Genomic DNA, 12,873 nt, shown 5'->3' on the forward strand with positions numbered 1-12,873 from the left:
TATACTGAATAGCAGCAGGTGCATCTTGCTGATTGGAGTATTTTTTCCTGCACTGGACTGGCCCATTCTGCCCTGCACTGGACTGGCCCATTCTGCCCTGCACTGGATAGGCTCATTCTGTCCTGCACTGGACTGGCCCATTCTGTCCTGCACTGGACTGGCCCATTCTGTCCTGCACTGGTCTGGCCCATTCTGCCCTGCCCTGGACTGGCCCATTCTGCCCTGCACTGGACTGGCTCATTCTGCCCTGCACTGGACTGGCCCATTCTGTCCTGCACTGGACGAGCTCATTATGCCCTTCACTGGACTGGCCCATTCTGTCCTGCACTGGACGAGCTCATTATGCCCTTCACTGGACTGGCCCATTCTGTCCTGCACTGGACAGGCTCATTCTGTCCTACACTGGACTGGCCCATTCTGTCCTGCACTGGACTGGTCCATTCTGACCTGCACTGGCCCATTCTGTCCTGCACTGGACTGGCCCATTCTGTCCTGCACTGGCCCATTCTGTCCTGCACTGGACTGGCTCATTCTGTCCTACACTGGACTGGCCCATTCTGCCCTGCACTGGGCTGGCCCATTCTGTTATACACTGGACAGGCTCATTCTGTCCTGCACTGGACTGGCCCATTCTGTCCTACACTGGACTGGCCAATTCTGTCCTACACTGGACTGGCCCATTCTGCCCTGCACTGGGCTGGCCCATTCTGTTATACACTGGACAGGCCCATTCTGACCTGCACTGGACTAGCTCATTATGCCCTTCACTGGACTGGCCCATTCTGTCCTGCACTGGACTGGTCCATTCTGACCTGCACTGGACTGGCCCATTCTGTCCTACACTGGACTGGCCCATTCTGCCCTGCACTGGACTGGCCCATTCTGTCCTACACTGGACTGGCCCATTCTGCCCTGCACTGGACTGGCCCATTCTGCCCTGCACTGGACTGGCCCATTCTGTCCTACACTGGTCTGGCCCATTCTGTCCTGCACTGGACTGGCTCATTCTGTCCTACACTGGTCTGGCCCATTCTGTTATACACTGGACTGGCCCATTCTGTCCTGCACTGGACTGGCCCATTCTGTTATACACTGGACAGGCTCATTCTGTCCTGCACTGGACTGGCTCATTCTGTCCTACACTGGACAGGCTCATTCTGTCCTGCACTGGACAGGCTCATTCTGTCCTGCACTGGACTGGCTCATTCTGTCCTGCACTGGACTGGCCAATTCTGTCCTGCACTGGACAGGCTCATTCTGCCCTGCACTGGACTGGCTCATTCTGTCCTACACTGCACTGGCCCATTCTGTCCTGCACTGGCCCATTCTGTCCAACACTGCACTGGCCAATTCTGTCCTGCATTGGACGGGCCCATTCTGCCCTGCACTGGACTGGCTCATTCTGCCCTACACTGGACTGGCCCATTCTGTCCTGCACTGGACTGGCTCATTCTGTCCTACACTGGACTGGCCCATTCTGACCTGCACTGGCCCATTCTGTCCTGCACTGGACTGGCTCATTCTGTCCTGCACTGGACTGGCCCATTCTGACCTGCACTGGCCCATTCTGTCCTGCACTGGACTGGCTCATTCTGTCCTGCACTGGACTGGCCCATTCTGTCGTGCACTGGACTGGCTCATTCTGTCCTGCACTGGACTGGCCCATTCTGACCTGCACTGGCCCATTCTGCCCTGCACTGGACTGGCCCATTAGTCCTGCACTGGACCGTGGTAGGTTCTTTACTCAGAGAGTTAGGGTGTGGAATGGACTGCCTGCTGTGATAGTGGAGTCGGACACTTTAGGAACATTCAAACGGTTATTGGATAGGCACACGGAGCACACCAGAATGACAGGGAGTGGGATAGCTTGATCTTGGTTTCGGACAAGACTCGGCACAACATCGAAGGGCGAAGGGCCTGTTCTGTGCTGTACTGTTCTATGTTCTATTCTGCCCTGCACTAGATTGGCCCATTCTGTCCTGCATTGGACAGGCTCATTCTGTCCTACACTGGAGTGGCCTATTCTGTCCTGCACTGGCCTGGCCCATTCTGCCCTACACTGGACTGGTCCATTCTGTCTTGCACTGGACTGGCCCATTCTGTCTTGCACTGGACTGGCCCATTCTGCCCTGCACTGGACCATTCTATCCTGCATTGGATTGGCTCATTCTGTCCTGCACTGGACTGGCTCATTCTGTCCTGCACTGGACTGGCCCATTCTGACCTGCACTGGACTGGCCCATTCTGATCTGCACTGGACTGGCCCATTCTGCCCTGCACTGGACTGGCCCATTCTGACCTGCACTGGCCCATTCTGCCCTGCACTGGACTGGCCCATTAGCCCTGCACTGGACCGTGGTAGGTTCTTTACTCAGAGAGTTAGGGTGTGGAATGGACTGCCTGCTGTGATAGTGGAGTCGGACACTTTAGGAACATTCAAACGGTTATTGGATAGACACACGGAGCACACCAGAATGACAGGGAGTGGGATAGCTTGATCTTGGTTTCGGACAAGGCTCGGCACAACATCGAAGGCCGAAGGGCCTGTTCTGTGCTGTACTGTTCTATGTTCTATTCTGCCCTGCACTAGATTGGCCCATTCTGTCCTGCATTGGACAGGCTCATTCTGTCCTACACTGGACTGGCCTATTCTGTCCTGCACTGGACTGGCCCATTCTGCCCTACACTGGACTGGTCCATTCTGTCTTGCACTGGACTGGCCCATTCTGCCCTGCACTGGACAATTCTATCCTGCACTGGACTGGCTCATTCTGCCCTGCACTGGACTGGCCCATTAGCCCTGCACTGAACAATTCTATCCTGCATTGGATTGGCTCATTCTGCCCTGCGCTGGACTGGCCCATTCTGCCCTACACTGGACTAACTCATGATGCCCTGCACTGCACTGGCCCATTCTGCCCAGCACTGGACCATTCTATCCTGCACTGGACTGGCCCATTCTGCCCTGCACTGGACTGTCCCATTCTGACCTTCACTAGACTGGCCCATTCTGTCCTACACTGGACTAGCTCATTCTGCCCTGCACTGGACTGGCCCATTCTGTCCTGCACTGGGCTGGCCCATTCTGCCCTACAGTGGACAGGCCCATTCTGCCCTGCACTGGACTAGCTCATTCTGTCCTGCACTGGACTGGCCCATTCTGTCTTGCACTGGACTAGCTCATCATGCTCTTCACTGGACTGGCCCATTCTGTCCTTCACTGGACAGGCTCATTCTGACCTTCAATGGACTGGCCCATTCTGCCCTGCACTGGACTGGCCCATTCTGCCCTACACTGGACTGGCCCATTCTGCCCTGCTGTCCTGCATTGGACTGTCCCATTCTGCCCTGCACTGGACTGTCCCATTCTGCCCTGCACTGGACTGCCCCATTCTGCCCTGCACTGGTCTGGCCCATTCTGCCCTGCACTGGACTGTCCCATTCTGACGTTCACTGGACTGGCTCATTCTGCCCTGCACTGGCCTGGCCCATTCTGCCCTACACTGGACTGGCCCATTCTGCCCTGCACTGGACTGGCTCATTCTGCCCTGCACTGGACTGGCCCATTCTGCCCTACACTGGACTGGCCCATTCTGCCCTGCTGTCCTGCATTGGACTGTCCCATTCTGCCCTGCACTGGACTGGCCCATTCTGCCCTGCACTGGACTGCCCCATTCTGCCCTGCACTGGACTGTCCCATTCTGCCCTGCTGTCCTGCATTGGACTGTCCCATTCTGCCCTTCACTGGACTGTCCCATTCTGCCCTGCACTGGACTGGCCCATTTTGCCCTACACTGGACTGTCCCATTCTGACGTTCACTGGACTGGCCCATTCTGCCCTACACTGGACTGGCCCATTTTGCCCTACACTGGACTGTCCCATTCTGCCCTGCACTGGACTGGCCCATTCTGCCCTGCTGTCCTGCATTGGACTGTCCCATTCTGCCCTTCACTGGACTGTCCCATTCTGTCCTGCACTGGACTGGCCCATTCTGCCCTGCACTGGCCTGTGCTGCAGCGATGTCATCGCTGGTTTTCCATCTATAGCGTCATTCTAAGAGATAAACTTGGATTTCAATACATCAATTATTCACACAGGCATGTTTTACAAGGTTAGAAGCACTCAGGCAGTGACCTACGTGTGCATTTTTGTGGCTTCCCCCTGCTTTCTGTGAGGCGTGTGAACGTGTGGGGAGGGGCGTGACGTCATGGGGAGGCCTAGAAATGATGGTGAGGGCGGGGCCTCACAAAGTGTAAATCCTCCTCTGACCTAAACTGTGTAAACTTAATTTGAGAAAGTACTTCAGCAATGTCTCCGTATGCCAATGCTCCACTCTCAGAGCTTTATTCAGTATTTTCAAATGGGGAAGGGGGGCCCAAACAGCCTTAATTCGAGATGATGCTAAGACCTCAGTTGGGAAAATAATAGCTTCTAATATTAGTTTTGTTGCAAACATTAGTTTTAAGAGGCAACGTGAGCTCCAGCAGCCGAAGGGTTAAGTGTGATTATGGCAAGGTTCCTGGTGACGTTGCGAGTGGTGAAGTTGCTGAGGGTGGTAAATGCAAAGGGTCACAGAGCAGCAATAGACATTGGAGATCAGGGTGGGCAGATAGGGATACCTGCGGGCTAGGCAGCTCGCTCAGCTTTCTTCTCGCGCCGCCTTACCTCAGCAATAAAAGGTGGCGGGAGAGAAGTGTGAAGTAGATTCCCCGGCCAGTCACCGCCCCAGCTCAGCCAGCAGAGCCGGCAGTCCTCACCCCGCCGACGCCCACCCGAGAGCAGCTAACCGTGCTCTCCATGATGTCTGCTCAATCTGCCGAGGCGGACTCGCGGCTCCCACACTCTGGCGGGATGAACGAAGAGGAAATCGATGTGGAAAGTTTGGAGAACTGCCTGCCCCAGCACGATGGTCTGGGGTGTGCAGAGGAAGAGGGAGAAGGCGGGGAGGAAGAGGAGAGGGCGATCAATGCGGACAAGAAGGCAAAGAAGCCAGTCCCGGAGCAACGCAGGCTGGCCAGGAGCCCCAAGTGCGCCCGCTGCAGGAACCACGGCGTTGTCTCCTGCCTGAAAGGGCACAAGAGGTTCTGCCGCTGGAGGGACTGCCATTGCACCAACTGTCTTCTGGTGGTGGAGAGACAGAGAGTGATGGCAGCCCAGGTAGCTCTGAGGAGGCAGCAAGCCACAGAGGTAAGACTATAGGGGGAAAAAAAGAGACTGCGCTCTCTCACTCAAATTCTACTCGCATTTTAATTTCGGCCTCGAACAGTATTCAAACCAATAGGAAGATTAACTTTCTGCTCAAGATTAATTATATATTGAGGGAGTTTTGGAAAAACGAATGTATGGATTCCAAAATACCCTGAGTCAAGTAACTATAAAGGCATAAAGTCAGTGTCAGCAAGGTGAGAGTTTGGCTTTATAATAAAGTTACTGAACATTCATTTGCAGGCGAGGTTAGCAACGTTAGACTGGGTGCAATAGAATCGGAATAGGGTGTAGGAACAAACTCAGTTTTGTTGATCACGACCTGTTGATTTTATCTCAGGAAACGTTTTATTGAAATGCGCAAGAATAATTTAAACAGATTTAAATAGGATTGAAAGCTCACGTCACCGCACCGATTTAACCTGACTTTTGGTCCCGGAGCCGGTTCTGTAGAAACCCTCCAACAAGCCGGTTACTTACTAAATTACACCTGTTTTATTTAACCTGTTGTACACGTGGGTATAACCAGGCAGCATCGGCAGAATCATACATCAGACAGTCACAATGCCATTTTAGAGGGCTATTTTATATATAATGAGTATCAGCGACTTCAGGAAATAAGATGAAGTCAAAATGTTTAATGTTCTGTATTTTGGTGATAATAGATTAAAAACGCCTTTTCATTTAGTCAGTGTAAACGTCTGGCACAATTATCTCAGGACACATCGAATTATATTTACAGTATTTAGTCCCAGAAAGAGTATAGGAATCAACTTTTCCAAAACAAACAATCCACCTTGACCTGGATCTGAAGCGCTGACAAATTCAAATGTGTCAGCGCGTTGGGGAAAACAAACGTTTAAGCTTGCAATTCCCAATACAATGCGAACCACCAGATAGCTTTAGCAAACCATGAACGATTCGGTAGACCAACAGTCAGTAAAGAGAACCCTGTAGATGATGAATAGGAAGTTGTTCCTTTATTTCACAATGCAAAGTTTGTTTCAGAGGCCAAATAGATCATTAGGATGTGATTATTGCCAATGTGTTGATTTTCGGACGGTGACGCTTGCACTGTTGTTAACTGTTACATAAAAGTTTGCTAAGATGATTTCAAAGAGAAATTAATTAAATAATTCCTAATCTCAAAAGGTAAAGAAAGATTTGAGTGGCAAGGAATCTTCAGCCTCAGTCCGGAGGACATCTTACCAGCGTTACCCCAGGACTCCCAGCCTCCTGGCCAAAAGCATTCTGGAAGGTAACATTTTAGACTCAGATTCACAATTGGCAATCACCTGGACCTACCCCCCTTTTAACTCTTTCTTTAATCAGATATTTTCATGTTGAATGAATATGTAGCAGAGATATTACAATGACTGCAGCATTAAAACCCCATTAGTATCGGCACGATCGACCACAGCCTTGTGTCTCTCAAGCCAAGCACTCGTCCTTTATTTATTTTGTCTTTTTACCCTATTCTTTTAATCTTACACCATTGCCTCGATCCTCCATCAAGGGATCTCAACAATAAAAGTAATGGTCTGAGTTAATGCCTTGCTCCAAGAACAGTGTAAAATGCATTGTTAACTTTCCGCATTTCATTTTAAACCGCATATCTGCTCATTCTTAATTTCAGTGAAATGCAGAAATATGTTAAATGTGGTTGAGGTCAAAGCATCAGGAACACGGCATTAGACGACAATGATATAAAATAGCAGTCATATCCCAGATTTACACCTCAACAACCAGACATTACAACCAGATGAAGACGATTAGACAGGGTTGACCTGTTTTGCCGCTCTCCTCATTTCTTTATTATAGCTCTCTATATTCCGGTTTATAGTTAACGGAATAATTTGTGTGCTAAAGGCAGCCCGGTCCCAGAACACGGATATACTGGCTAAACATAAAACCAAGTCTGAAATGACTTTGCTTCGGGCCACATTGCTTTCTCTCTCATATAGAAAATACGTTGTGTGTGTATCACATAGAGTTCGTATAATGTTCCAGGGCGAAAGTTATTCCTCATCCGGCATTCAAAATCCTGATTTCCTTTGGTATTATTACATAGAAACTCTCTGACAAACACTGGTGGCTAACCTGACGAGGCTTTTAGCGCTTTTCCAACCGTCTTTTAATTGTTGCCAGTTTGTGGTCACTTAATGTGGAATCGTGTTACATACGGCGTTTATCCACATTTCCCGTGTGTCACACAATTACCTTTTAGAGGCCAGATCCGTGGCATTTAGACCATTGGTCCGAGCCTTTTTTTAAAGGCAACTTTTTAGTTTATCTCAATTGCATCTGTTTTGTAAGTCTGAATGCAGTTTGTGTACCTAGTTATCTATCTGTGTAGATGTTGGTCTGTGTGTGTGTGAGTGTACTTTTGCGTGTCAGAGTTGTGTGCTGTTTCTTTGATTGTATCCCAGGAGCCTGGGTCTGAGACAGCTCCCCGAGGTGATGCTGCTGACTCTGTTTTCGGTCGACTGGTAGTCTCAGTTTTAGTGCGACAGACTCGATCTGCTGTCAAGCAATGGAAGAGGGAATTAGGCAGGACTTACTGACACTTGGCTTCTGAACCAAAAGAACAGTACAGCAGCCCAAATCTAAAGTGCTATCTTATATATGTGTGCCCACGTGTGTTTATGCGCATGTTGGAATGTGTCTTAATATGTGGCAGAACTTTTTTTTTATATCTCTATGTGAAGCGCCATGGAATGCTTTCCTTTCCTGAAAGGTGCACACTGTTCCTGCAATTTAGGTGCAATTCCACTCCAGCCAGCAGCTCCCCGAAGCTGTCGATAGAGGGCGATATGCAGCCGGCAGATCCCAGTTACACTGCAAGCTGCACTTTGCGGCCGAGCTTGGCTAGTGGGCGGGAACAAGCATGCTTTGCTTTTTTGGGATGATCATAGTTAAAAGTCAGCCAGTATTCAAAATTAAAAGCATTTATCTACAACCTTCCCATGACCTAAGGATGTTTTTATACTGCACAATACAATGACTGAAACGCCGCGGCAGGAGTCGAAACCTGAATTTATTCTGACGGGAAGTAGTGTGTCAACCTTTGATGAAGATGTTGTCAAACTACTTGAGGTTGACGCTGCTTTGAATATAACTGCATTCTGTTGCCAAACTTGACTTTAAAAAGCTCAGGGGTGTCTATTAAACCTTTAGCTACTTTTCAAACCTGCCAAAAGTTAACTTAAATGCATAGTGTGAACATTACCATTCACATTCATTAAAATAATTGCGTTTTAACAAACGTGACAGAGGTTTTGGGAATGTGTGCTGACGTGCATCCACAAAGCTGTCTCTTGGGAAGAGTGGACTAAGTGAATTACTGACTACCTAGAGCTAATGTTGCAACTACTTGCTTCAGATTGCTAGCTGCAGAATAAACATCACATAATTCACTCTCCTTGACTCCAGATCTTCACAATAGCAATTCACAGAATCACATATTCACTGATAATTGTTAAGCCTGCAAATGGAGAGTGCTCTGGGAAACTATATCCGAGTTAATGGAGGATGCTTATGCACAGCAATTCCCTTTGCTTCACCCTCTTTTTTTTGATGTGGAGATGCCGGCGTTGGACTGGGGTGAGCACAGTAAGATGTACCTCGCCATTCACCTGAGGAAGGAGCTGCGCTCTGAAAGCTCGTGTTTGAATCAAACCTGTTGGACTTTAACCTGGTGTTGTAAGACTTCTTACTGTGCTCTTTTTTTAAAGTTAACCTCTATCCTTCAAGAGTTAAACAATCCTAAGTGAAATCACTTCACCTAGAATAGACTACTAATCGCTGGTGAATTAATTTCATGCTCTCAGTTTAAATTAATCAAATAATGAGTCTAGGTTAGTAAATATTCTTAATGATTATGGCCTCCCAGGTATTCCCGATGACAAACATAGTTAAATAAAACTCTGAAGTATCCAGGTAAAATTAAAAACTTTGATATAAGTGAACTTGAAGTCCTACACAACCTGGTAAAATGTAGACGTTGCCACAGTCCCAGAGGACCACAGGCTGTTCTCCCATTTGAGAGATGACTGGTGGTGTTCTAACTGGAGGGTCACCACACCTCAGATGATGAGCAAGGTTCTGAAGGCCGGGCCACCATGAATAACCTCAGCCAGTACAGGAATTGTAGGACTTTAAAAAAAATATTCTCAGGGGTAGACTGTATTCATCTTAGAATGTTGAGACTAGCAAGGAGGTTTATGTAGCATTGGCAACCATCATCAGTGAGTTCATGACATTAGGGAGGTGATAGTAGATTGCAAACTGCCTAAGGGGGAAACTACATCTGAAAACTAGTCCCACTTACATTCCATGAAAATATTGTGATTATGAGGATTTAACTAATGTATCATCAACACAGAAAGCAGTAGTCAATATGTACTTATTTCTTGCCTGACCAACCTCCTTGATTTCTTTAATTAAGTGATAACTTCACTCTAGTACTAGAGTGTGCACTTCAAATTTTCAAAGTGTTTCACAAAGCTTCATATAAAAGATTATTAATTAAGCTCAAAAAGTGGAAGTTCAGAGCAAAGCTTGGCACGGTTAATAAATTGGTTGACGACGAGAAAACAAGCTGGTTAGAGATGTAAGGGCAGAAAGGATGAAGTGGCCCAGGACTCAATGTTGGCATCATTACAGCTTCTGAAATTTAATACAAATACAATGGAATTGAAGGAGGCAGCCAGAAACTACAGAATGAGCTAACTAAAACAATGGCAGATGAAACTTAAAGCAGGCAAATATAGAAGAAAAAATGGCAAGTGAAAAATTCATGAATGGAGTAGGAATGGTTTGGGAAAAGTTGAAAGAGACCTCAAATTTCTAATGGGCTCCACACTCAACATGTCCAAACAATGTAGAACAGCAATTAAGAAGGCCAATAGAATGTTGAATGATAAAGCCCAGAATAAAAGTCAGAGGAGACTGAGACCGAACAATGCAATTTTCTGGTTAGATCATATCCACAATATCATGACCTGAGTGACGAGGTAAGCTGTAGAAGGGGATGCCTGACAGATGATCTTCTTCAGAGATACAAGAGGTAAATACATGAAAAATGGTAATCCTGAACCTTACTTTAAATGAAACAGGAAAAGGCAAGGGAACAGTAAATAGTACTTTAGGACTAATATCAAAATGCTCTTCTTCATGCAGAGTGATCAGCACTTGGAAGTGAACCCTGGAATTATTTGAGAAACAAGTAGATGCAGCAGTGGGAGGAGAAGTGGGTTGTTCTGGATGGATGTACTAAAATGAATCAGATTACACTCGTCATCCATGTAATTTGTGATCTTCTCACCTTTTAAATTAAATATGCTGATTTATTGGGCATTTCTAGAATAGTTTTTCCTTAGTTGGAGTGAAGCCCAGCTGTGAATTTGTTTAAGCTGCTCTTGAGGGGCTGTTTAGCACAGGGCTAAATCACTGGCTTTGAAAGCAGACCAAGGCAGGCCAGCAGCATGGGTCAATTCACGTACCAGCCTCCCCAAACAGGTGCTGGAATGTGGCGACTAGGGGCTTTTCACAGTAACTTCATTTGAGGCCTACTTGTGACAATAAGCGATTTTCATTTTATTTCATTATAGAATCATATACTTTACAGTGCAAAACCTCTTACATCTTTTGCTCCTAGTGTGTCCACAAGTCATGCAGAAACCAGACGACAAGTATTATGGCATATGTGTGACTATGTGCATGTCTAACCTCTGGGTGTGTATGAGTGCAACAGTAATTCCTTATCGCAACTATTCGAGATGAACAGGCCTATTTAAAATCCTTGATTGATGGCAGTTCCTGCGTTAATTAATTTCAACCTTTCCTTTAATTTTGAGTATACATCAAAGTATTTGTCATTTGGCACATTAACTCCATAGGTAATATTTTTATCGTCATTTCTGTAGAATAATTTTTCTATTACTTTCTGAATGTAGTTTTGTAACTTGTCACTGTATAGAAGAAGAGTGTCAATGTTCCTGTAGGATATTATTTCAATACCCATATACACGGTTGCATTTTCTCTGCAGGTTATCGACCTCCACAGGATGACAGTTTATCCTGTCCAAACCATTTTGTTCTACCCCCATTGAGTGACAGAATGAGGAAAAGGAGAGCATTTGCAGACAAGGAGCTGGAAAGCGTGATGCTGGAGAGAGAGTACAGAGAGAGAGAGTTACAGGAACTTACTGCAGTTCAAGCATTCGTAAGACCCTGTGTGGAAACTATCCCAGAGTACAATCTACTTAGGCTCAGCTACAACCAGTTCTGTGACCCATCACGATTTAACCCTTCAGCTTCGAGGGAATTATTGAATTTTTACATTCCTCTTGTGCAAACCAACCCTGCTTTCTGGGACTTTGGATCTCAGTGTCACCAAAGAAACATTGAACAAACCAAAGGTTCATATTCAGCAAACATGGCAGGTTGCATTTCCGAAGAAGCATCAAGCCATACTTCACGATGGGAGCAAAGGCCGACTGCAGTCAACAAATCATTCCATCCGAACAGTGTGTACAATCCGAGCAACTTACCTGAACAGTTGGATCCGACATGGACAATTCTATCACATGGAAAGTTAACCTCAAAGGAACTGTGTTCCAGTCACACAGATTACTGCACTCAGGCAAAAGTTGCAAAAAGTTTTGACTCAGTTTATGTAAATACAGCTCTCTGTCCCACTCAGAAGCAAGCTGCACAACACACAGGTCTGTCTGAAGAACTTATTTCATTGAAGAATTATTTACCTCCAGATTCACATGTAGTTCCTGAGCTGAGGAATAAATCTGCTCCAGACAGCTTCATTGCAAGAGAAACTTTAAGACAATTTACAAAGAAAACACAGGAACATTGTTCTCGCAGTCAAGCAAAAATAGCTAAACAGCTGCTACCATTTTCCGTGGAATCTCTTTTGAAAACTTAAATTTAAAGACAAGTTTCATTCGAGTTTAGGAGATTCATTCTGAATTAGATTTTCTGTTTTCCTGGGAGATCGAGTGCAGATATAAAGTGTCTGATACCCTATTCTAATTTAAGATGCAAGTTTGTAGCTTGATTTTTTACCCCTCCCCCTTTCTGTTTAATTGCTGTAAGTAAAGTGGTCTTGAGATTTTTGTCTTTTGATCATCAATTAAAGAGGTATTTTTCTTTTATATTCAACATATTTTCCTACACCTAATTAGAATGTTTTGTTCAACAGATTTAATTATATTTGAAAAAAGTGTTAATCAAAAGTTGTATGCTGGAATTCTGAAATAAAAGCAGCATGTACTGGAATTACTTAGCAGGTCAGGCAGCATATGTATAGAGAGACACAGTTAACATTTCAGCTTGAAGACCTTTCATCAGAATGGCTTATATAAAACCCGTGTATGCCTTCTAATCAAATAACAGCCATTACATGACTAAGGGAGACATTTGGTACAAATTATACCTTGGTGCCAAAGTTTCAAAGACTTCAATGGAGAGAGTAAGGAGTCACTGTCAGAGACAATAATTCTATGAGGAAGTAACTCTCACAGCACTGCTTCTCTTTCATTTTAATTTTAAAACACTTAATCAGAACAAATGGTACTGTTCAAGAAGGAATTCCAACATCCATACACCTTTTAGAAAGCAATTGCCCCACGGCTGAGCACATTGCCACT

At 46.1% G+C, this 12,873-nt stretch overlaps 1 protein-coding gene across 1 annotated transcript; it reads left to right on the forward strand.

The window, feature by feature from the left end:
• The first annotated feature begins 4,389 nt into the window (after positions 1 to 4,389).
• On the forward strand, positions 4,390 to 12,502 carry LOC119964751 (doublesex- and mab-3-related transcription factor 2-like). The gene is made up of 3 exons (XM_038794693.1): positions 4,390 to 5,188; positions 6,359 to 6,464; positions 11,257 to 12,502. Exons 1-3 carry the CDS (start codon positions 4,799 to 4,801, stop codon positions 12,147 to 12,149), a joined length of 1,389 nt encoding a protein of 462 aa, XP_038650621.1. The 5' UTR covers positions 4,390 to 4,798; the 3' UTR covers positions 12,150 to 12,502.
• Positions 12,503 to 12,873: the final 371 nt, after the last annotated feature.

This window comes from Scyliorhinus canicula, chromosome 4 (genome assembly GCF_902713615.1).
Source record: "Scyliorhinus canicula chromosome 4, sScyCan1.1, whole genome shotgun sequence".
In the NCBI taxonomy this organism is placed as follows: domain Eukaryota; kingdom Metazoa; phylum Chordata; class Chondrichthyes; order Carcharhiniformes; family Scyliorhinidae; genus Scyliorhinus; species Scyliorhinus canicula.